Source organism: Cydia fagiglandana, chromosome 26 (assembly GCF_963556715.1).
Source record: "Cydia fagiglandana chromosome 26, ilCydFagi1.1, whole genome shotgun sequence".
Classification (NCBI taxonomy): Eukaryota; Metazoa; Arthropoda; class Insecta; order Lepidoptera; family Tortricidae; genus Cydia; species Cydia fagiglandana.
This window is the reverse complement of record NC_085957.1, coordinates 8,580,529-8,605,320: the sequence shown is the minus strand read 5'-3', so window position 1 is coordinate 8,605,320 and position 24,792 is coordinate 8,580,529. Positions and strand designations below refer to the sequence as shown.

The following is a 24,792-nucleotide window of genomic DNA, read 5'->3' as shown; positions in this document are numbered from 1 at the left end:
GCGTTGCGGCATATAAGTCGCGAACGATACATTTTACAAAAAAAAAGTTTAAATAAACAAAAAAGGTAATTTTATTTTACACAAAAAAGGTCTCTTTACATTTTTGTCCAAAGTTAAAACTTTTTGACTTGAAGCATCATATTAAAATCGGTCAGATTAAGAGAACCCACCAACATTTTTGTCAGATTAAAAAAATATGCTTTCAGGATACCGAGATAAACCTCCCCTATGAAAATCTGACGCGCTCGAGTATTTCAAAAAAACTTTTTTTTTTTGCATTTTCAAAAATTCATCGTAACTTATCGTCACGCCGAAATCGTCAGTTTTTTTAAAGGAAGCTTCCTTGGGGCCTACTTAACACCCCTTCCGAAAATCTGACGCACTCGAGTAAATTTTTTTTTTTTGCATTTTTGACTACTTTATATGCCTACCCCCACCACGCAAACCGGCAGATTAGTATACCGTTGTTATCAGAGGCACTCGGGGCATACGTAGTATGAATATCTGACGCGCTCGAGAATGCCCAAGTAACTGTTTTTTTTAACATTTTTGAAAAACCGTACACGCCAAACCCACCGCTAAAATGGTTTTTGCCATACGAGCTTTTCTTTTCGAAATTATTTTATCTTTCGATTTTGATAGGTCTCGACGGCGCCGTTGAATTACGCCATTTAGCTACCTCGCCTCCCTAACTACTATGAGGTGGCGGAGGTAGGTCAGACACGTGTGATGATGATGATATCTAAGTGTGCTAAAGGGATATAATAACTTACTTTAGTGAAGTCGATGGTCCGCACCAAGCTGTTGATTTCTTCGTCATAATAATCGTGCGAGAACACGAGAAGCGTGAGTTCGATGTCGCGCATGCGCGAGAGACAATATGAGGTGGCGGAGGTAGGTCAGACACGTGTGATGATGATGATGATGTAACTTACTTTAGTGAAGTCGATGGTCCGCACCAAGCTGTGGATTTCTTCGTCATGGTAATCGTGCGACAACACGAGAAGTGTGCGTTCGATGTCGCGCCTGCGCGAGAGACACTATAAGGTGGCGGAGGTAGGTCAGACACGTGTGATGATGATGATGATGTAACTTACTTTAGTGAAGTCGATGGTCCGCACCAAGCTGTTGATTTCTTCGTCATAATAATCGTGCGAGAACACGAGCAGCGTGCGTTCTATGTCGCGCGCCTGCGCGAGAGACACTATGAGGTGGCGGAGGTAGGTCAGACGCGTGTGGACCTGGGGACAAATGAGAAGTACGTATGTTAGTTATTAGCTTACTAGCCTTTGTTGGTTTAAAACTGCCGTCACTACCCCTTAAAACTTCGTCTTAGGCCCGCCACAACACTCGTGCGCGAATCGCGGCGCAAATGAATGAATGAAAATCTTTATTTCAGGCAAGTAGTGACCCATACATAAATACCTTAAAACTAGCATACATATTATAAAAAATATATTTTAAAACTAAACACTACATAACACATTATGGCTGCGATGCATTATGCAACCCCGGAGTGTCAGGGAGCCGGCCGCGGAACCGCCGAAACTTGATACCCTTCGGCCAAATATCCTCCTTGCAAAGCCGCGAACGCGGGTGTGGAGTCGAGTTCACAGATTTGTGAATTCGACTCCACACTCGCGTTCGCGGATTCGCGCCGCGATTTGCGCACGAGTGTTGAGGGGGCATTAGCATTATACGTCAGCGCTTAATATAATAACGGAGTGGTCATTAACAGGCGTTCCCCTCTGTCAAAAATAGGCGGCCAATGGTCAACCTCATGTCAACCACATGGACTGACGTTTACCTGACATGACGTACCTATACATTTGATGTGCCCCTCCCGCGCAAATTATAGACATGACATGGCGTCTCCGTTGGTTATATCCTCTAAGTAAATTCCATTCCTAGAAGTCAGACCAAGTCAAGTTTGCAACGTTTTTGATAGCACAAGCAATGCAAGTGTTATTTTTAACGTCAAACTTCTATGAAATTATGAGTAACACTTGCACTGCGTCTATCAAAATCGTTGCAGTTACATGCGCCGTATGCAAGAGCTATGACAACCTTCATTTTAAAAAAGAAAAAATCAAACGGACCATAACAAACTGTCACGTAGCGATGTGACGAGTCCACTTTTTTTCGATTCGAATCATTCGAATCGATTCGGCCACTGATCCGAGTTGAAATTCGAACTGACTCGACTCGACGGTTTGCGTGGTTCGCGACAAGGTCACGGGCAAAGAATATAATACTCACTAGGAGAAGAACGGTAACTCCATACAAAAAAATGTCCCCAACCGTTTATACGTTTATACTACTGGCGCCCTCGATGTGTACCAATGGAACTAAAGTTAACAACCGGTTTAGCCTGGCGGGTATTGGTATTATAGGTATATAGTAATTATGTTGATAAACATATTTGTTATCTTCATATCACGAAATATATGAAAGATGCAAATATTACCCCTTGTTTGTGGTATTATCTATTGATTTAAATAAAAGGCATATTTATGTTTATAACATTGTATTATGTTTTACATATAGAAATATACACTGAAAATTAAACCCTGACAACTTAAAAATAGACATTAATAAAGCGCATTCACAAAGTTTTCAGTATTATACAAATAACATTAGGCATGCCTACCTATTACACTTTACACACAGATACACTACACTTTACACACGGCATTTTACACAGATTTCTAACTTGTATTCATACATTTCTTCACGGTTAATTAATACGCTTTCCAGATGCGTTATGACTCGGTTCCTTCTGAACCCACTAAAGCTGTATAAATTTCACTCTGGCTGCTTCAACAGCCATTGCTCCGCATTTAGCACATTTTCTATGTGCATTGCTGTAATCTATGTAAGTACAGACTTACAGTCTTAAGTGGTTGTACCGCTACGTTGTATTTATTATTTAAAGATTTAATAAATAAAATGTTCGTTATGAACTTTAACCACAGCAGTTGGACAGAGTCATTGACAAATATATTTTTTTATTATGGTGGGTAGACGTACCTACCCTCCATATATTTTATGAACATTGATAAAGACAGTTGGAAGCAAATATTCATTATAAAACTTAATCGCGTGTAATTAAGTTTTAAGCATTTTAAGTCCCGTTTTATGATTAATTATGTATAAAATTCGTGATAATTTAAATCAGAGTTGGGAGCAATGTTGCTGTAGAAAAATGTTTTTATTTTTATTACTCGCAACTTTTTCTCGGAGGCCAACGCACACATAGAAGCTTCAGGCGCACACATGCGCAATTATTTGGGGACATAACTTTCTTAGGAAGTGAACAGGCCTTGGTCACGGGCCGCGGAGCCGCAAACGAGTCAAGCGGCAGTTGTTGTAAACAGAACCTTCAGGACACAGAATTAAGGTTTATTTTTCAATGGCCATACTACCAGTGAACTCGACTCGGGATGGCGAATCAAGCGGCAGTTGTTGTAAAAAGAACCTTCGGGCTATCGAATTAAGGTTTATTTTTGAATGGCCTTAGCGTAGCGTTGACTCGGCTCGGAGAGTTGGTGAATTGGCGATTCATTCGCCGAGTCAGCGGATCGGATACCAAGTTACCAGTCAGTTTAGTGGCCGAGTTGATTCGGATTGCCAATAGTCTTGATTCGAATCAACTCATCTGTAGGTTGATTCGGATTATTCGAATCAGATAACTCGACTCGCCCATCGCTACTGTCACGTGTCAAACTGACTGTTGCAAGTTTTCGTACACAACATTTACACGATTTTATAACAATTTAGAATGCCGGTAAGTAATTGTTCCACATATCTTATGCTACATACGCACAGACAGGCGGCATGCTTAGCATCTAGACTCTAGAGCCTAGCGCGTAGTGTCGTAAAACGAATAATTTTGACGACTGACCGCACTGCACGCTTGGCGCCTAGCTAGTTGCTCGCTGCGTCTTACGTAAGCGAACAATCCGCGAACGCGACACGGCGCGGCGGGCCCAGGGCGTTCGCGTTCGCAACGAGATCGCCCACGTAGGTATCAAAGGATTGATTCACCTCGTGTTGTGCGCCTACGTAGTAAATATGCTGCGTTAGCGTGTATCGAAGTAAACAAATCTGTATGTTTTTGGTGGCTTCGTCCGATGCAAGCCACTAGGCTCTAGACAAGCCAGGCGTCTGTGCGGCCGTAGCCTTAGCGAGGCGTCTACTAAGAGTATCAGACTGTCCTAACGAACCCCAGCGATAGCTCTATAGGTAGAGCCATGGTAGAGCAATAGCCTCCCAGTATAGTCGCCAGCCAGTGTGTCTACACTGGCTGGTGCGTCGGCCGAGGACACACAGAGCGAGCATACGCGCGAGGTACGTCTACACTGGCCGTTTTTAGCGCGAGGAAATAGCCTCGCGCGTATGCTCGCTCTGTGTGTAATGTCGCAAATTCGAATCACGCCCGATAGACCGGGAGATAGTGACACATTTTACTGGGTCATTTGTACCAGTATGGCGGTTCGTCAGGGGTCTAAGTACGTAATGAACGAAATAAAAATGATGGTCATAGCGCTGGTACCGGCGGCCCAATCGCGTGGGCGTTAGTCGAACGTGTCGGATAAAATACGAGTGTCGAACGATTTGTTCCACAAAAATCCTCGTATTATTCGATAGTCCATAAAAAAGAAGTAATGCCATACTTCTCCGGTGTTACTTACAGCCCGCCATACTGAGGCGAACACATTAATTAAAAAAAAAACAATTCAATCATTTGTGCCAAGCTAATTTTTGTACAGGTGATCATCGTCGAGCAGCCATTCATGGACATCACCATGCCATACTTTTCGGATGGTTCCAAATGGCCGCCATACCGCCGCAAAGGAGTTAATTTTTTTTTATTGCTAAACGATTTGTACCATCTTGTAATTTTTTTCAAGACTTTCTGTGTGATCATAAATGGAAATCTCATAATGCCATACCTGTAGGAGGTGGCAAATGTGTACAAAATTTTTTTTTATTTCAAGTATGGTGCCCCTTTTTCCCCCTATTAGAAGTATGGCAAATATAATAATGGTCACATTGCATCATATAATTTCCAAAAATCCAAATGCCATACTGGTACAAATCGTCAAAAAATTGTTTTTTGTTTTAAGTCTTGGCTTAAGTCTCACAGTCGTCCGCCCCGTAGTTATAATCTGAAATATTTTTTTTTAGGTATAATTGTATCCAAACAAACAGAATATGATGATGCCATGCTGTAAAAAATTATTTTACGTATACATAGTCGTATTTTTGAAACGTGTCGATTAAATAAGTTTTTCAAGTATGGCAGCACTTTTTCCCCCTACTATAAGTATGGCAATTATAATAACGGTCACATTTTATCAAATACTTTCCAAAAATTTAAATGCAATACTGGTACAAATCGTTTAGCAAAAAAACTCCCTTGCGGCGGTATGGCGGCCATTTGGAACCGTCCGAAGAGTATGGCATGGTGATGTCCATGAATGGCTGCTCGACGATGATCACCTGTGCAAAAATTAGCTTGGCACAAATGGTTGAATTGTTTTTTTTAAATTAATGTGTTCGCCTCAGTATGGCGGGCTGTAAGTCACACCGGAGAAGTATGGCATTACGCTACCGCCTACTTCTTTTTTATGGACTATCGGAAAATACGAGGATTTTTGTGGAACAAATCGTTCGACACTCGTATTTTATCCGACACGTTCGACTAACGCCCACGCGATTGGGCCGCCGGTACCAGCGCTATGACCATCATTTTTCTTTCCTTCATTACATGCTTAGACCCCTGACGAACCGCCATACTGGTACAAATGACCCAGTAAAATGTGTCACTATCTCCCGGTCTACGGGTCAATATTATTCCTAGATTAATTAATTGTAATTACAACATTTGTCGCAGGAATCAGAGTCTCCGCCGAAGAAACATAAAAGGGAACCGCCGATACCACGAAGGAAACCGTCAGTGGTCATACCTGGACGGAAGGTACTCGAATCTGTGGCCCGTAGCGGCCGTAGCCTACAGTCAGAAGTCGCTAAGCGGGCGAGGCGTTCAAAGTGATCTGAACACATATAATTTTGATTCCCTCACCCGCTTCGCTACAGATGTAGTAGATATATCGGAGCGGCCAAGGTGCTCACAAATATCTGAACACACCTCTATTGTCACGGCGTTAGAGTGCGTGTTCAGATATTGTGAACACCTTGGCCGCCCCGATATATCTGATGGCGACTGTACCAATGAGTTTTTCGGAACTTATGTACGAAATATCATTTGATATTTACCACTAGCTTTTCGGTGAAGGAAAACATCGTGAGGAAACCTGCATACATCTGCGAAGAAATTCATAGGTGTATGTGAAGTCCCCAATCCGCATTGGGCTAGCGTGGGGACTATAGCCCAAGCCCTCTCGCGCATGAGAGGAGGCCTGTGCCCAGCAGTGGGACGTAAATAGGCTGAAATTATGAAAATGATGATGATGATGTTATAAATGTTATAACATTTTAGTATTTATCTTGCATTTACAGATCGTGTATCCCACCCCGGATAAGACTACGTGTGCAGAATGCACGTGCTTCCCCAAAGATGCACCTTATGTAAAGCCAGCGTAGGTACCATGGCCCATGGGCCAGCGTAGATACCGTGGCCCATGGGCCAGCGTAGATACCGTGGCCCATGGGCCAGCGTAGGTACCGTGGCCCATGGGCCAGCGTAGGTACCGTGGCCCATGGGCCAGCGTACATACAGTCAGCAGCAGAAGTTGCTAAGCGGGAGAGGTGTAGAAAATGATCTTCACACTTTATTGTTAAGGGAATAAGAGCGTGTCAAGGTAATTTTGAACACCTCGCCCGCTTAGCAACTTCTGCTGCTGACTGTACCATGGCGCGTGGACCTTTTGTATTATAGTCGTAAGGTTTTTAAAATGTCGGTATCCACTTGAGATTACCTGCCGATGAATGGCGTTGTTTTCTTTTCTTAAACCATCCCGCTAATTATGTGTGCAAAATAATAAAAACCGGACAAGTGCGAGTCGGACTCGCGCACGAAGGGTTCCGTACTATAATGCAAAAAAAGGCAAAAAAAAAAACGGTCACCCATCAAAGTACTGACCCCGCCCGACGTTGCTTAACTTCGGTCAAAAATCACGTTTGTTGTATGGGAGCCCCACTTAAATCTTTATTTTATTCTGTATTCAGTAATATTTGTTGTTATAGCGGCAACAGAAATACATCATCTGCGAAAATTTCAACTGTCTAGCTATCACAGTTCGTGAGATACAGCCTGGTGACAGACGGACGGACGGACGGACGGACAGCAGAGTCTTAGTAATAGGGTCCCGTTTTACCCTTTGGGTACGGAACCCTAAAAAGCAACAAAAGATTTCATATAGATAACAACTTTAGCGCTTAAAGAATAGAGTTAGATTTACTATAGCAGGTTACTTAACTTACAGGTACCCACACAGGTACCCTGTCCGTCTGTCTGTCACCAGGCTGTAACTCATGAACCGTGATATCTAGACAGTTGAAATTTTCACAGTTGACGTATTTCTGTAGCCGCTATAACAACAAATACTAAAAACAGAATAAAATAAATGCTTATTTAAAATCTTCGTCTTCTTGTTAGGGGCTAAATAAGGCTCCAAAGCCTATGTATCACTGCGACCATTCCTGATCTACTGTGATCGCCACCTACTACAACTCTCGATCCAAGCCTGCAACTTCAAACAGCTGCAGGATCTTTTTGATCTCGAGAGACTTTAACTCCTCCGGGCGCAATATCTGTCTGCCCAGGATTAAGGTCCACCCTACCTCTAGCGTCTTTCGAGCGTCGGCGTCATTTTAATCATTTAATCATTGCAATCATGTACAACATTATAAGTATACAAGGTACACACATATGTGAACATGAACCCGGACAGGGTATAGCAATTTACAACTCTATGGCAGCTGCTCGACGCAACGTCGACGCAACTGCGCAGCGACGTCATTTTCCATAGCGCTGACCAGACGCCGACGCTCGAAAGACGCTAGATGTGCATGGGGTGGCCCTAAGTCATGAGTACGCATTAGGCAAGGGCACTCTGTGAGGACGTGCAAGGGTGTCTCCTCTGCCTCCATACAGAGTCTGCACCGCCCCATGTCACGTTTCCCCATAGTGTGCATGTGCTTATTTAGACCCTAATGCCCAGTAAGCACCCTTACCAAGTAGCGCAGTTGGTGGGGCTCCCATACAACAAACGTGTGCTGAGTTTTTTAGGGTTCCGTACCCAAAGGGTAAAACGGGACCCTATTACTAAGACTTCGCTGTCCGTCCTTCCGTCTGTCCGTCTGTCACGAGGCTGTATCTCACGAACCGTGATAGCTAGACAGTTGAAATTTTCACAGATTATGTATTTCTGTTGCCGCTATAACAACAAATACTAAAAACAGAATAAAATAAAGATTTAAATGGGGCTCCCATACAACACCCGTGATTTTTGAACAAAGTTAAGCAACGTCGGGAGTGGTCAGTACTTGGGTGGGTGACCGTTTTTTTTTCTTGTTTTTTGTTTATTTTGCATTATGGTACGGAACCCTTCGTGCGCGAGTCCGACTCGCACTTGCCCGGTTTTTTCGTGAAAACTTCTTGAGCGGCGCTGTGCACTTTTTGAGGTGGGGAAAAATGTTAAACTCGAGACAACGTAAGGCGTAACCCTCTCTTTCTACCGCGCGGCGAAAATGTATGCCTGAGCCTGCTGTTTCGTTTAGGCGGCGCAGGGCGCTTGCGTGACGTCACGTGTGACGGACAATGTCACTGTGTTTGATTTAAATGCCATCTATAGTTCGTTTTTTTTAGCATTAGAAAGAACTTGAAAGAAGGTAAGCGATCTTGGCATGTCTTTTAATTGAAAAACACTTTTTATAAATCAATAACTATTACTTATGAAAGCAGAAGAATATAAATGATTGTATTAGATTCATAATTGTTACATATTTGCCGTAACTTATTTTTAAAATGTGTTTTTCAATTAAAAGACACATCAAGATTGTTTACCTAATTTCTAATGCTAAAAAAAACGAAGTATAGTGAGTTTCCCTTACTGTTATTAATATTTTGAGTTACACTGTCGTTGAGTTTTCACTTCTGCCGGCACTCCCGGAGTGCAACCCGTTGTTTTTTTAGGGTTCCGTACCTCAAAAGGAAAAAACGGAACCCTTATAGGATCACTCGTGCGTCTGTCTGTCCGTCTGTCCGTCTGTCACAGCCAATTTGCTCCGAAACTACCGGACCAATTAAGTTGAAATTTGGTACACATATGTAAGTCTGTGACCCAAAGACGGATATGTAACGTCAACAAATGAATTTTAAACATAGGGGCTACTTTTGGGGGGTAAACGATAAAATTAAAAAACAAAGTTTTGAAAACTATATCGTGTTACATATCAAACGAAAGAGCTCATTTTGAGAATCTCAAATATATTTTTCTTATAAATTTACGATAAAACGTTTAGAAGTTATTCAAGAAAATAGACAAGAAATGACCATTCCCCCCCCTTTATCTCCGAAACTACTGGGTCTAAAATTCTGAAAAAAATACACAAAATAGTCCTTTACCTAAAGATGTCAGGAAAACCTATCAGAAATCTAGAGTCAAGCGTGAGTCGGATTTAAGAACAAAAATGCGGTTAACGTTTTTTTAGGGACACAGCCACAATGGTTTAAGTGAAACGTGATGTAGACAGCTATTGCGAAGGCCCTAGGCCGATATCCGCATAAGGCCGAAGGCCCGAAGCTCCCCAAAGAGGCGTGCCTTTAGCTTCAAGCGAGAGTCGGACTGAAGACAAAAAATGCGACTAGGCTGTATCTGGCACATAGTCGCAATGGTACTTGTAGTACAGTCAACAGCAGAAGTTGCTAAGCGGCCGAGGTGTTCAAAATTACCCTGACATGCTCTTATTGTCTTAACTATAAAGTCGCGTCCAGATCATTTTAAACCACTCTCCCGCTTAGCAACTTCTGCTGCTGACTGTACTGATTGATTGGGTTACTATTGTTACGTGTTTTAAAAAGCAGTAGGTATACAGGGTGGCTAAAAAATAAACTAAGTGTATTCCCGTTGCCAACGTGCAACCTTGAAATCGCGAAGAAAAATTTGGCTGGGTCATACATTTTGGCTGGTCCGTTTTCTATGGGAGGATACTTCTATTTTCGCGATTTCGGGGTTGGTGCCATACTAAAAGTTGCTCAGTATAATCCCAAAACCTCCTTGGGTACGGGAATACACTTATTTTTTGGTCGCCCTGTAGGTATTATCTCTCTTCGGCCTTTGCTTTTAAAACACTTTCGGAAGTTGTAGGAAGCGCGACCCGTCGGACGCTCGAGTTTTCAGCTCTACGCATTTGGACACTTGTAGGTAGGGCATGCAGTACCGGTCTCGGTACCAAGAATTTCATTTCCCGGTTCTGGGCATGGCCGGAACCGGGATTCCCGGTTCTTCCCGGTTCTCAAGGCATCTTTTGATTACTTTTAAGAAATTGTTTCTGTTAGCGTACAATCTTTATGAATGACTTATTTTCATATAAATAATTGCATAAGAATTAATAAATGACTTATTTTATTATAAACAAAGACTTAATTGGCGTTCCAACCTATTTTACGAAATTAACCGGCACACATTGCCTCCGCCTGGGCCGAGCCACACGGCCGTAGCGTAGTCGATGCACTCAACACTATATGACGGCACGGCCTGCCGGCACGAATGCCTACTTTACCAGGTTAGTTTGTCGGGTTATTTGGGTCCCCCGTTTCATAGCACCATTATTAAATGTTATATAATATCCCGAGCTAAAGTACAAAAACATTACTACTATTGAAATGGGAATAAATAGTCATATGATGAGAACCGGGACGTACCGGTACCGGGTCTTCAGTACCGGTTCTTTTGACACCATAAAATTCCCGGGAATATGAGAACCGGGAATTCCCGGGAGCATGCCCTACTTGTAGGTACTATTGTTCGGCATTTAATCTTCAGAGATGTAGAGATATGCCACCACGCCAGAAAACTTCATGTTACATCTGGTTTTTGATTGACCCATTCGGGTTTTTCAAGACGTTTCACTCACGTCACGTTTCACGTACAAAAATATTTTGAAAATTGTGTGATGTACGGAACCCTTGAAACGCGAGTCCGACTCGCACTTGACCAGTTTTTTTTACATTGTGTGCTTACGTTAACAGGAAATTCAGACCCTGTTTGCAAACACCGCCTACATTATACGAGCTGGCAGCCATATTTGTAGACCAGCTCAAGTTTCCAGAAGCATTCCATTGGTCAGAGGAAGATGTAGCTCAGTGGATTGAGGGGCAAGTTGGACTGCCGGAGTATAAGGTATTCACTAACCCCCTTATTCAGAAACATCTACTAAGCCACAAGCCTTCAGTAAGAAGTGCATATACTTGGAAAATTTGACTAATGTCGCTGTGGCCCGGTGGCCGAGTGGTTCAGGCACCTGCCGCGATAGCAGAGGACGCTGGTTCGATTCCAGCCTGGGGCACTGGAGGCCTTGGTCACATTTATTTCAGCTTACATCTACTAAAGTTGACAAGCCGATAATAATCGTTTGTCCCTTTCCATCATACCGATATGTCGGAAAGGGACAGACGATTACGTATTATCGGCTTGTCAACTTTAGTAGACGTTTATGAATAAGGCGGTTGATTACGTGCAAGGTGCAGGGGGGCAATTTAAACTGCGGGGTAATATAAACTAATCGAAATATTTTCCACGTTTTACATTATTAACTCCAGCGCGAGGGCCATAACTAGAGTGCCATGTATGTCCAGATACCGAAAAATATGTGGTGTGTCTGTGTGTGACTCTATTTAATAATGTAAAACATGGAAGATATTTCGGTTAGTTTAAATTACCCCGCAGTCTAAAATGCCCACGATTACCTTGTGGCGTCTCCTCTAGCTGTCACTGCCAACGTCGTGCCATAATAATCTAACAGATGGCGTTAGGGAGCTAGCACGCAATTAGTATGAGACCTACATCGCGCTTACGAAGTTATGTCAGTTGCTATATGTGACGTTCCACGAGAAAAGGTACCTTATGGCGGCCGGCGCTTACGTCGCATAGCGACGCAATATTGGAGCGGCGTTAATAATAGCGTAAGCGCCAACCGCCATAATGTACCTTTACCCGTGGGACGTCACATATATATAACTTCCGACCAACTCTCGGCGGACTTCGGTCCCCAGGCATAACACCCGCCTGGAGAGAGTACTCTCTATTGCCTCTCTACCTTCCACAACCTATTACCTTATCCACGATCCACAGTTATGTCGTTCTAGTCTTTTATTGCCGTCAAACATACATGGTGTAACATGAGTAAACCGAATAATTTTAACAGCGTATTCCTGATCATATTTAGAGACAAAAATGTCCTATAAACTTTTTTGAAATTCGCCTAGTTTCAGAGATATTATTAATTTAAAAAAAAAACAAGTTTTTATTGTTACATAGTGTAAAAGGCCTTTTTGATGGTGATGTTGCTGCTATGGGACGTAGTCTAAATATCCTTATTGATAGATGTCAAAAAGTGACAAGTAACACTTTGCAAAAAGTAGGTTCTACGAAAAAAAAATTTAAAAATCAATTTTAAGTGACATGTTTACCAATAACATTTATTTACTATGTACAAATACATTAAAAAAATTGAAAAAACAAAACAAAAAAAAATTTTTTTTTGGCGAAATTGACCTAAAATCATATTACATTTTTTACTTTTTTTGACCTCAGAAATGCGTGGTTAAAATTATTCGGTTTCCTCATGTTACACCGTGTATAACCCCTCTTTTAGCGTTCGCTGACGGACTTGCCCACAGTATAAATAATAGTTCTAGGTATAAGATTCACTCTCTAACATAACGCGTCTATTACGACAGATATGACCGCAAGGTGGCGCAAGCGCGAGCAAGTGTCCGTTCCGTTTCGCGGCAACCCCTACTGCTAGACACCAAAACTGGTGTGGGCCGCGTGTACTTGTAGCGATGCGACGAAATCGCGGAGTGAGCCACGCCTGGCTTGGTTATTTTTCTTCAGTACATGACATCTGTCCCTCCCGTTTTTTGTAGGAGTGCATAATGGATAACAAAATCAATGGACGGAGGCTGCTGATGCTGGAACACGGTCATCATCTGCCTCAGATCGGGGTACATAGCTTAGAGCATATCCAGGTGAGTGCATTAGAATAGCCTAATCGGCACTGTGGAATGTTTGGTACCCTGCGTACGAAATTGAAGGCCTCTATACTTCGTTTTTTTTTAGCATTAGAAATAAGGTGAACAATATTGATGTGTCTTTTTATTGAAAAACGCTTTTTAAAAATAAGTCACGGCAAATATGTAACAATTATGAATCTAATACGATAATTTATATTCTTCTGCATTCATAAGTAACAGTTACTGATTTTTAAAAAGCGTTTTTTAATTAAAAGACATGTCAAGATCGCTTACCTTCTTGCAAGTTCTTTCTAATGCAAAAAAAACCAACTATAGGTTCGAATCCCAGTAAGGTTGTCTCATAAACCGTGAAGCAACTAGAGATGCACCGGATATCCGGTTACTATCCGGTATCCGGCCTATCCGGCCACTATTTTACTATCCGGCCGGATACCGGATAGTGTCCTTCTATCCGGCCGGATACCGGATAGTAACATTGCTTGATTTCGGAGTAAACAAATTGGATTTAAGAAACAGACAAGGTCATAATCGTACTTGTTTATTATTTTAAAACAATTTAATAATTCCACTGACTTGCACGCGCACTCATTTCGAACCTAGAAATGAGTCCGCGCGAACGTTTACTAGGAAACAGGTCAAACCTGCAGAATGCGCACCTGAAAAACCGAAATGTAGGTATAGTTCCGCCGGCCGAATATCCGGCGGCCGGATACCGGATATTCGGCCAGTGTCCAGGCCGGATATCCGGTATCCGGCCAAACAACTATCCGTTGCATCTCTAGAAGCAACATACCCAACAATAATAAAATAAGCTTAGAATAAATTTAAAAGTGGAAAAATTACTGTCTTGGGTGAGACTTGAACTCACGGCCTCTGGTCAGATGGCAGGGCGCTGGAGTATCGATCCAGAGGCCGTGAGTTCAAGTCTCACCCAAGACAGTAATTTTTTTCCACTTTTAAATTTATTCTAAGCTTAATAGCATCGTTCGCAGACGTTTCTGCTTGTTAAAAATTAAAAATAATAAAATAAACTTTTAATTTAGAAAGATCCCCTTTCCTGGCTCAAGATATTGGCTCGCCTTTCCTGTGTGGGATAACTGGATAAGACAGTGAAGCCGAGAGGCAGGGCCCTCTTAAACTCTGCTGGGGCCTCGGGGCACAACTATTTGGGGCCCTCTTGGAAAGTAACGAGAGCTAATTAAACTAACATTTTCTACTATGATCTTTTATTTATTAGCCAGCCTCCTGGGGATGGGGCCCTGGGCACGGGCCCCGTGTGCCCTTATGGTAAAGACGGTACTGCCTAGAGGGTAATGCAGGTGCTGGCCATCCCTGCGTTTCTTAATTATACTACATTAATAACTATTGGTGATTTGATGCCAAGACAGATATACCACATAAAAATACAACTTAAAGCATTACAAAAAATTGTCTAAGGAAAAAAAATCTTTCAGAGGATAACTGTATGTACTCCTAACTTTATCAAAAAGGGCGTTCTTTATCAATGAAGGAAAATAAACAACCAGTCACAAATAAAGCCAATATTTTAAAAATAATTCCAAACCCTTATATACAATCCCCGTAAACATTTCAATAGCGCGATGTAGAAATCGGCACTTAGGGTACAGCGCCATCTCGCGTGATATTTGGTTAACATCTTTCTATGTAAGGTACTTTACGGAAGTACGGACGCGAACAATAACTTCTCTACAGATCTCTTCTGATACAGATTAGAACATGGCAAAATTATCCAAGACAAAAATTCTTTCAGAGGATAACTTCAGCGGTCCGCGATCTCTTTAGCACAGAGTTCATCAAATTCAGCCGCAGCATCGGCCTACCCCCGCGCTATCCTTTGACGCATTGCACCTGGTTCAAATCCCGGACCGGGCCCAGTTGGGGGATACGACAGAATTGGACCAGGTATGTATATATTCTTCTTGGGAAATTTCATACACAAATATTTTGGGAAAATATTTGTGTATGAAATTTCGCTATAGTTCGTTTTTTTTAGCATTAGAAAGAAGTCCACAGAAGCAAGCGTGCAGTTTTTATCAGGCTCTTTAATTGTTAATAATTATTGAATTATGTAATGTAGCATGGTCAATACATATAATTTACTTCAAAATATTACCGCTAAAAGTGCCGGATTTGGAACCACAAGCTTACTTCTGCGAAGTTCTTTCTAATGCTAAAAAAACGAACTATAAAATATTATTGGCAACATTTGTATGGCGATATTTGTACGAATATTTTGACCGTATAAATGTCAATTATGGCATACAAATGTCGACATCGTGCCATATAAATGTCGAAAAGGTGCCATAAAAATGTCGTCAGGGTCTCAGAAATGCCACAAAAATAATAAATAGTGCCATAAAAATTTTAATATTGCAAAATAAATAATATATTGTATATTATATTGTATTTGTTTGTTGTTGTTTGTTGTTGTTGTTTTTTTGTTGTTGTTGTATTTTAATATTTTGTATTTTTTTACAAAGTCGAAAAAATGCCATATACATGTCAAATGCGCCTTACAAATAGCCAAATAGTGCTATACAAATAAATGTCAACATTTAAACGTCCGCTTCTAGCTAACTACCTATATAAAAAGTAGAGTGGTGCCTCGTACAGTATATTTTTTGTTGTTAAGAACCCTTCCGAAAACGATTATTACAAATCAGATTATCCAAAAATACAAAATTACCATACTAATGTCGAAAAAACACTATTCAAAAATTAACCATAAATCTTCTGAAACATTATTTCATATCATTTCACATTAGTATCTATATTAATTCCAGATGTGGTATTCTCCGAGCTATGGGGATTATAATGCCTGCACCTGTGTATATGGACCACTGGGACTTAGTTTGGTAAGTCAAGCCAATAAGACTCTTTAGAACAGTGTCTTATGCATAATTTTTAGACCGCAATTTGACTTCAGGCGGCCTAGCCAAGGTGACGATCGCTTGCGCTTTGTGTCTCTCTAGTAGGGCTCGCGGTCGAATCCGTGTTTCGTTTACACGTTTCGAATACCCGTTTCCGAATAACACGTACACGGTTTTCTGGCCCGTTCCGCACGTGTAATTAAGAAACGTGTAATTAAGATCCGTCTCCACGGATAAACGGGTATTCGAAGAAACGGATCTTATTTACCCGTGGCTCCGGACACGTCCTTGACAAGTAGCGAAGGAACGAACCGGCGTACTTAAGAGCTACAAATAAATAGACAAAAGATTCATGACGAGTTTCCGTCATATTTAACCTTATTCCGTGGTTCATAGAGTCGAAATTCAATAAACGGTTTACATAACCCTTTTCTGAGCAGGTAGTTTTTCCTTGCAATGTTGCAATACGAGTAGAAAATTAGAAATATGTACAGTATACCTATGCTACTTATCAAAATAGTATTTTATATAAGACTTCAAATAAACTTGTTTTTACAGAAAGTAAGACTTTTCTTAAATTCATTATCTTATTATCATATAAAATGAACTTTAAGACTGTACTAATAAATTTACAATTTTTAGCAACGAAACAACAAAAATATTTTAAATTGGCCGACTAAGTGGCGAACTGGAGTCATACCTACTTAAACACAATATTTTAAAAGTCATATTTATTTCTTGTTCATTTGCTTGGATACATTTGCTTCTTTAATTTTAGCCGCTGAATTTCTTACAATTTCATATATGTGTAGACTAGTAGGTTCTCCTTATTACACCGACATAAAGCTTATACAGTGAAACCTGGTTAAGTGGGACCTGGATAAGTGAGAAACCTCTATAGCTGGGACTCATGGTGTGGTCCCGACACTTTAGCACTGAATTACCTCTGTTACTGAGAAAAAACGAACCTCTATAACTGGGATTCGTTATTGTGATTTTATAGTCACATTTACCTCTATAACTGAGACAGAGAGTGTATTTTACCTCTTTTACTGAGACTATATTTATAAGATTACATTTTCCTAATTGTTTTTTGGAATTTTATAGGGAATTGACTTCTGTATCTGAGATAACGTCAATCTATGACCTCTCTAACTTGGACTTCATTGAACAATTTCCGTATTCTTACTAACTCTTAGTCAATCCACAAATTCCGCATTTGCCTAATTGTGTCTAAACAACTTCAAGTTTGATTTAGTTAATTTATGTAAGTAGTTAAAACTATCGAAACGAAAGCTGAAATTTTGATAAGTAACACGAAAAAATAAATTTTCATTTATTAAATTTCTAATACGCATTGAAGTCCATATCAAATTTAAATTAATTTTGAAATATCTATCCTTTGGAGAATCATTCAAAATTAATTCAAAGAAATATTTAAATAGACTAAAAAAATATTTACGGACAAGGATTCTTTTACCTTATTTATTTTTAAAGATAATTACTAAATACCCTATTAACCACCTCTATAACTGAAATATACTCTATTCTCACCTCTATTAATGGAACCCTCTGTAAATGAGACAGAAATTTATTTGTACCTGGCTAACTGGGAGCCTGGGTAAGTGGAAAACCTCTTTAAGTGAGACAAATTTGCTCGCCCCTTGAGATCTCACTTATCCAGGTTTCACTGTAATTGGTTGTGGCAGTTCTGATAATAGTTTGGGACGCTACTTGTTTTCGGCGATATCAGACAAAAGGGTATTGGAAAACAACACGTTCTAAAATGAATGGAACACCACCGGTCGGCATTTATTACCTGAGCACTAGTGTGAAAGTGACCCAAGTGAATATGAATGATTACCAATTTTGAGTTCTATCTTAATGTATTTGACAATATAATTGCAAGGTAACCAAGGTAGCATGGGTTTTTATGGTTCTCGCGTGAAATCCTGCGTTTCAAATGCCGCTTGTGTGTACTTTTTTTTGCAGCATTGGTAGATTTGCTGTTCTCGCGCAACAGTTAGGTAATTGATAAAAATAACAAATAACCACAAAGTAGTAGCAGGTAGTATTTGTCTGCACACCTATTCTTCGCGAAACTATATAACTTACACCATTATATATAAAATGTGTTTCTTTGATTGAAATGTATTATGTAATGAAATTAGCTTAAAAGCAATAATAGTAAAAAAAATAAGGTTCTAAACTAGGGACGAGTAGGTTTAAAATTAAAAATAGTAGACTATATAGAATAGGGACACATACTTCCATTCATATATTGTATAGTTGGCTAAATATGTTATATTAATACATGTGTTAAAACTGTTATATGTAATTTTAAAAAATTCGTACGCCAAACGAGTTCATCTGAATTCAACATTCAATACTAGACCTTGCATACCCAGACCTAGAGCATTGATTGGCTCAAACTGTTTCGGATCCGTTCGGGCCGGTGTTAAGTACCCGTGTAAACGGAGATACGTATCTGAGAAACGTTTCTTGGGAACGTTTCTTGGATACGTATCCGGATCCCGGCGGTTCCGTGTAAACCGTGTTCTTAGCACCGCCGGTCTTAAGAACACGGGTATTCGTTTCGGCGTGTAACACGGATACCGGGAGCCCTACTCTCTAGCACTCTTCCATATTAGTGTGACAGTGACCGTTGCGTTTCGTTCGATACGTAGCGTTAGGGATTGGCATTGACATGTTTTCTACGGCAAGGCTCGGAAACCGTTCTCATTTGACAAACCGGTTTCGTTCATTCGCCCGGGAACGAAAAGGATTTCGTTTCCGTTTGCGGTTACCGGTTAAAGAACTGGCCGCCTAGCCAAGGTTACAATCGCTATCGCTTCGACAACGAAAAGCATTATGTATCTCTATCACTCTTCCACATGAGTGTGACAGTGACAGTTGCGTTTCGATCGCTACGGAGCGTTAGCGATTGGCATCTTGGCTACGCGGCCTGTTCTTTTGAGATAACGGTTTACGCCATATACGTTCTCATTTCGTTCTCGAGGACGAAATTAACCGGTTAAATTGAAAATATAGAAGCGAGATAGAACGAGTAAGTATTGCGATCTCTTTCACGTATGATAACGAGTTTAACCGAGTCTCCGAAAGCCAAGAGTAACCGGTATTATATCGTTCCCTGCGAACCATAAAGTTCCGTTCCCTCTTCTTACCGGTTAGGAGAGCGAACGTTATTTGTGGGTTCGCGTTTCATCAATTAACCAGTTTTTTAGAATATAATTGATTTATTCGTAAGCACAAAAAATCGGTACTTACAATACATTAATTAATACTTACATTAATGAACATTATTTTAATGAACGAAATAATATAACGGTTTTGGAACGATATTAACAGGTATTTCAATACCGGTTCCAAGACTTGGTCTACGGGGCCTAATTCTTGTATTAGGGCTCCCAGGCTTCAAGAAACCTGATAAGGCTGATAAGTGGTCCCGTTACCATCACCAGCTCCGTGAATTTCCCCCTTACAATTCTCATACCATCGCCCACACTGTTATTTGTAATGTGGACCTTATGCCTTCTTTAATAAGGTCCACCGATGTTCAGATAGGAGTGTCGCTGTTTGTGAATTGGCAATACTACAGTCGTCCCTTTCAAATCAATTTATATAAGAGAACGGGACGACACTACAGTAGCCAGTTAGCCTTTTAATTTTTACTCTTTTTAGGGTTCCGTACCCAAAGGGTAAAACGGGACCCTATTACTAAGACTTCGCTGTCCGTCCGTCCGTCCGTCTGTCTGTCACCAGGCTGTATCTCACGAACCGTGATAGCTAGACAGTTGAAATTTTCACAGATGATGTATTTCTGTTGCCGCTATAACAACAAATACTAAAATCAGAATAAAATAAAGATTTAAGTGGGGCTCCCATACAGCAAACGTGATTTTTGACCAAAGTTAAGCAACGTCGGGCGTGGTCAGTACTTGGATGGGTGACCGTTTTCTTCTTGCAATTTTTTCCGTTTTTTTTTTTTGCTTTATGGTACGGAACCCTTCGTGCGCGAGTCCGACTCGCACTTGCCCGGTTTTTGTCAGACTATACGTCTACTCTATTTTTAGGTACCAAAAGCCGGATTTTCCCAAAGTGAAGTTTGCGAGGATCCCTAAGTGGGACAAAAGCGAACGTATACCACATTACAAGGAGTTTATTGAAGAACCTTCGAACGAAATTCTTGTGAGTAAAGCAATGAACTTCAGTTACATAATAAAAAATGAAATAGTTACACATGTAGTGCATAATATACTTGGTCGAGCAGATCTTGTCAGTAGAAAAGGGCGGCAATTTTTTTTTTTATTATGAATGGGCTTACTCATGGCCACAGACTAGCCGAGGCGTAGACGTGGCCTACGATGGAGCGAGCTCGCCCAGAAGGTGCCTGTTCACTCTTGATTTGAAGGTTGCCGGGTTATAAGAACACGGAAATATAGACGCCGGCAGGGAATTCCATTCCTTGGCAGTGCGCATAAGGAAAGTAGAAGCAAAGCGCTAATTTCTAAAATGTGGCACGAAGGGATATCGTCTCAATGAAAATTTTAATTTCGCGCCTTTTTCTACTGACAAGATTTGCTTGACCATCCATATTTTACATCGTTTCTTCACGGAAACGTACGAACGTGTCCTGGCTATTTCAGTCAGTCTCGGTACAAAAAGTACTATGGTCGACTGAAGTAGCATGACAAATACGGACGTTTCCGAGAAAATACGATGGTAAAGAATTATGCACTACATCTGTACCTACCTAATTGTTTAACAAAGCAAAGTTGTCAAACACATTTAAGAAAAATATCACTTCTGTGGACAATACAACAAAAGTTAACGACTCTGGTTTCTCTTATTTGACTTGTAAGTACTGTCTTACGTCTTAAGTCTTACCCCACCTTACCGATGAGCTTCATGATTCACAAACTGAAAAACACTGTTTAGAAGACAACGGTTTCACTTGAATTTTTAGTCGCTATTGGAGACATGTTTCGGGCCCGTCGGGGGTCCTTCCTCAAGCTCGAGTGCTCGGAGCGACTGCAACTTGTGCACGTCAAGTGATTGAAACCGTTGTCTAAGCAGTTTAAAATATGTCTTGCGAAAATTTAATATCGGTGAAAAACACTGGTTTAGATTTTGCCCAAATTGCAGGTCCCGAGAAAATTCATTTTAGAGAAGCACATCCCTCGAGAACTCCAGCTGATCTGGATGCAGAAGTTGGTTTATCTCCCCGACTATTCTGAAAAGAAGGTGGTGAAGAAACCACCTAAGGTTTGGCGGGTGGTTCCTAAACCGGTGAAGACTAAGGGCCTGGAGGGCAAGCAGTTGCTGCTTGCTAGGAGGAAGATGCCGACACCCAAGTTCCTGCCTTAAGAGTGCATAATGTTTTAAAAATTGGTTTACAAAATAAACGAATAACTTGGAGTTTTTGTGAGAAAATAAGAGTATGTAAATATAAAAAACCCGTAGGGGTCGGATCAAAAACTAAGTAGTCCGACTCACGCCTGACTGCATATTTCTAATAGGTTTTCCTGTCATCTATAGGTAAAGAACTATTTTGTGTATTTATTTCAAAATTTTAGACCCAATAGTTTCGGAAATAAAGAGGGGGGAAAGTAATTTTTTGGCTATTTTCTTAAATAACTTCGAACCTATGTATTTTAAAATTATAATAAATATATATCCATCTTTTGGTCACTAATTTACATATTTGTACCAAATTTCAACTTAATTGGTCCAGTAGTTTCCGAGAAAGTAGCCTGTGACTGACGGACAGACAAGACAGACAGACGCACGAGTGATCCTATAAGGGTTCCGTTTTTTTCCTTTTGAGGTACGGAACCCTAAAAACTAACTAAGAGCGCTGGTGGCCTAGCGGTAAGAGCGTGAGACTTTCAATCCGGAGGTCGCAGGTTCAAACCCCGTACCAATGAGTTTTTCGGAATTTATGTACGAAACATCATTTGATATTTACCAGTTGCTTTTCGGTGAAGGAAAACATCGTGATGAAACCGGACTAATCCCAATAACGCCGAGTTTCCCCTCTGAGTTGGAAGGTCAGATGGCAGTCGCTTTCGTAAAACTAGTGCCTACGTCAAATCATGGGATTAGTTGTCAAGCGGACCCCAGGCTCTCATGAGTTTTCACCTATCAATAGAGAGATTCTTGTGGAAGGTTTAGGTGTATAATTTGCTAACCCGTGCGAAGCCAGAGCGGGTCACTAGTATGTTATAAAAGTGTTTTGATTCTATGCCACGAATATTCGGCAATTATTCGATATTCGGCCTATTCGGCCACTTTGCCGAATATTCGGTATTCAGCCGAATGTTGCCTACTATTCGGCCGAATACCGAATATCTGTTGCACCTACCTAAAAAGAAAAATTACACAAAAAAAATACCAAAAACTAGGTATATTTAATATTTAAAATGTATTCTAGGAAAGTAGTTAAATACGAAGACACGTTTTTGTGCATTTGTTGATTCCAAATTGTTTTACTTTTATCATGGGCCTGATTTGATTGACTCTATAGAATTATATTAATTGATTCTGTTCAACATAAAAACATATCTTAGCAAGCGTTGTGCTTTGTTGGCGAACAGTTTTCATAATAATTGTGACTCAAAATGTTCGCATGTCATGCCGAATATTCGGTATTCGGCCGAGAGGGGAGCCGAATATTCGGTATTCGGCCAAATTATTTACTTGAAATTATTTAATTCACTATTCGGGGCATCTCTAGTTTTGATCCCTGAAAGTTAATTGACTTTCTTTGTCTCTATTCGTTGGCATTACTTGACATGCTCTATCTACTGTTGTGATCACTGACCTGTATGGCTATAATGACGGTATCGTTGAGCACGGGGCCGTAGATGTCCTCATTGTAGATGGTTTGTGCGTCGTTATACCGTTTGATGGCGCGGCGGATCTCTGTTATATTCTTGGGTAGCTCTGTTGAGTTTGCTGGAAGAAATTGTTATTTTTATTACATTTACAAGAGGGCAAAGTTGTTGTTTAACCTTGTGTGCTAATATTGATAACCGAGCAAGCGAAAGATCCCAAAATTGAACCCCAACCGTAGCGAGTGGTTCGAAAAATAGAATTTTAAGCGTTGCGAGGACTTCGAGGCACGAGTGTTCAACAAATTTTGCCACCGAGTGAACACATCATTTTTCACCACACCAACACAAGGAAAATACTAACAGTGAAATATCAAACAAAATCAAACAAAGCGATTCAAAATACAAATACAAATACAAATAATTTATTGAGAAAAGTATAGTACAGTGGTTGTTCTTAAAGACTAAGAATTTATATAGAGACAAGTGGTTTACAAATGCCTGAACTAGGATTCCCTGTGTTTCAGGCAGAAAATGAATGTAATGGGGCATTATCTATGAAAAGGCACCTTATTGTCGATGGCGCTTACGCCGCACAGCGTCGCGCAGCATTGTATTTATATCGGAGCATCGTTAATAATGGCGTAAGCTCCATCGACAATAAGGTCCCTTTTCTTAGATAACGTCACAAATATTTATCAAACAATACAGTATATTCTTAAGTTGATAAAATACTTACCAGTATTGTTCCTAGGATGGACGGTTAGATATTTATGAAGCTCCTGTGGCACCAGCGCCAGCACCTGCTCTGACGTGTCGTTTCCGTTCATCAGCTCTTCTGGAAACAGAAAGGGACAGCATGAGATGAGATAAATAGATGTGTCACGCACAGATTAATGTCACAATTACAATTATTTTTTGCTTAACCTTTTGGACGCCAATGACCGATATATCCGCACCGCCGCAGGTTCAACGCCAAAGACGGATTAATCGGTCACATACCATAGACCTACGTGCATATGCATATAATGTTCAATTTCAGTTTTGACACTTCGGTGACGTGGCGTCAGAGTGACAGCTTTTGTGTTTGACACGGCGTCGAAAAGGTTAAAATAGTAGGTACCTATTTGAACAAGCGTTTAATGTCAAGGCGTTAGTGTTCAGATATAATTGAGCACTTTGGCCGCTCCGATGTATCTGATGGTGTCAAGTAGGGGTACTGATAGTTCCGCTACTTAGATGTCGGCTACAAAATATCTCGTGTTTTGGTAAACTGGTGTATGGGGCTATTCATAAATTACGTCATTTCAAACTAGGGGGGGGGTGTCTGGACATCGGATGACGGTAGCATGAAGTAGGAGGAAATGGGGTTATTTGAAGCATGATTTTTGGATGATTATAGGGGGGGGGGGGTCCGAAAATCGTCAAAAATCGATGACGTAATTTATGGACAGCCCCTATGGAGTTACCAGTGCCAGTGTTACCACTCTTTCTTTACTTATATTACTCTAAAGCAGCGGTCGGCAAACTTTTAGCAGCCAAGGGCCACATGGTAGTTAACGAAGTTGACGCGGGCCGCGCTTTGGTAATATTTGTGACTTTAGCAGACATTCGGCGCGATTCGGGAAATGAATTAGAGATGCACTAGATAAGATATAGTAAAGATATGTGACGTTCCACGGCGAAAGGTACCATTACCCCGACTGAATATTGGAGCGGCGTTAGTAATAAGCGTAAGCGCCAGTTGCCATAAGGTACCTTTTGCCGTGGAAAGTCACATATCTTTACTATTTCATATCTAGTGAATGTCTAACGGCGC

At 40.8% G+C, this 24,792-nt stretch overlaps 2 protein-coding genes across 2 annotated transcripts in view; one reads left to right on the top strand and one right to left on the bottom strand.

Annotated features, from left to right (window-relative positions):
• Positions 1–24,792, bottom strand: part of LOC134677481 (alpha-1,6-mannosyl-glycoprotein 2-beta-N-acetylglucosaminyltransferase) — an 81,342-nt gene that overhangs the window by 21,582 nt on the left and 34,968 nt on the right. Inside the window, exons 3-5 of the mRNA XM_063535963.1 lie at positions 23,713–23,811; positions 22,964–23,097; positions 1,098–1,241 (exon numbers count right to left, since the gene is read on the bottom strand). Of these exons, the coding sequence (XP_063392033.1) occupies positions 1,098–1,241; positions 22,964–23,097; positions 23,713–23,811 (377 nt within the window). The remainder of the gene's footprint in view (positions 1–1,097; positions 1,242–22,963; positions 23,098–23,712; positions 23,812–24,792) is intronic.
• Positions 3,718–21,658, top strand: LOC134677437 (uncharacterized). The gene is made up of 9 exons (XM_063535906.1): positions 3,718–3,787; positions 5,900–5,983; positions 6,526–6,605; positions 11,222–11,372; positions 13,121–13,222; positions 15,000–15,151; positions 16,033–16,104; positions 20,214–20,328; positions 21,286–21,658. Exons 1-9 carry the CDS (start codon positions 3,782–3,784, stop codon positions 21,505–21,507), a joined length of 984 nt encoding a protein of 327 aa, XP_063391976.1. The 5' UTR covers positions 3,718–3,781; the 3' UTR covers positions 21,508–21,658.

Bases quoted from the DNA above. Each gene is read 5' to 3' on its own strand.
- LOC134677437 (XM_063535906.1), top strand. The intron at 15,152-16,032 runs GTATGTATATAT...TATTAATTCCAG, and splicing joins ATACGACAGAATTGGACCAG to ATGTGGTATTCTCCGAGCTA. The intron at 16,105-20,213 runs GTAAGTCAAGCC...CTCTATTTTTAG, and splicing joins GACCACTGGGACTTAGTTTG to GTACCAAAAGCCGGATTTTC.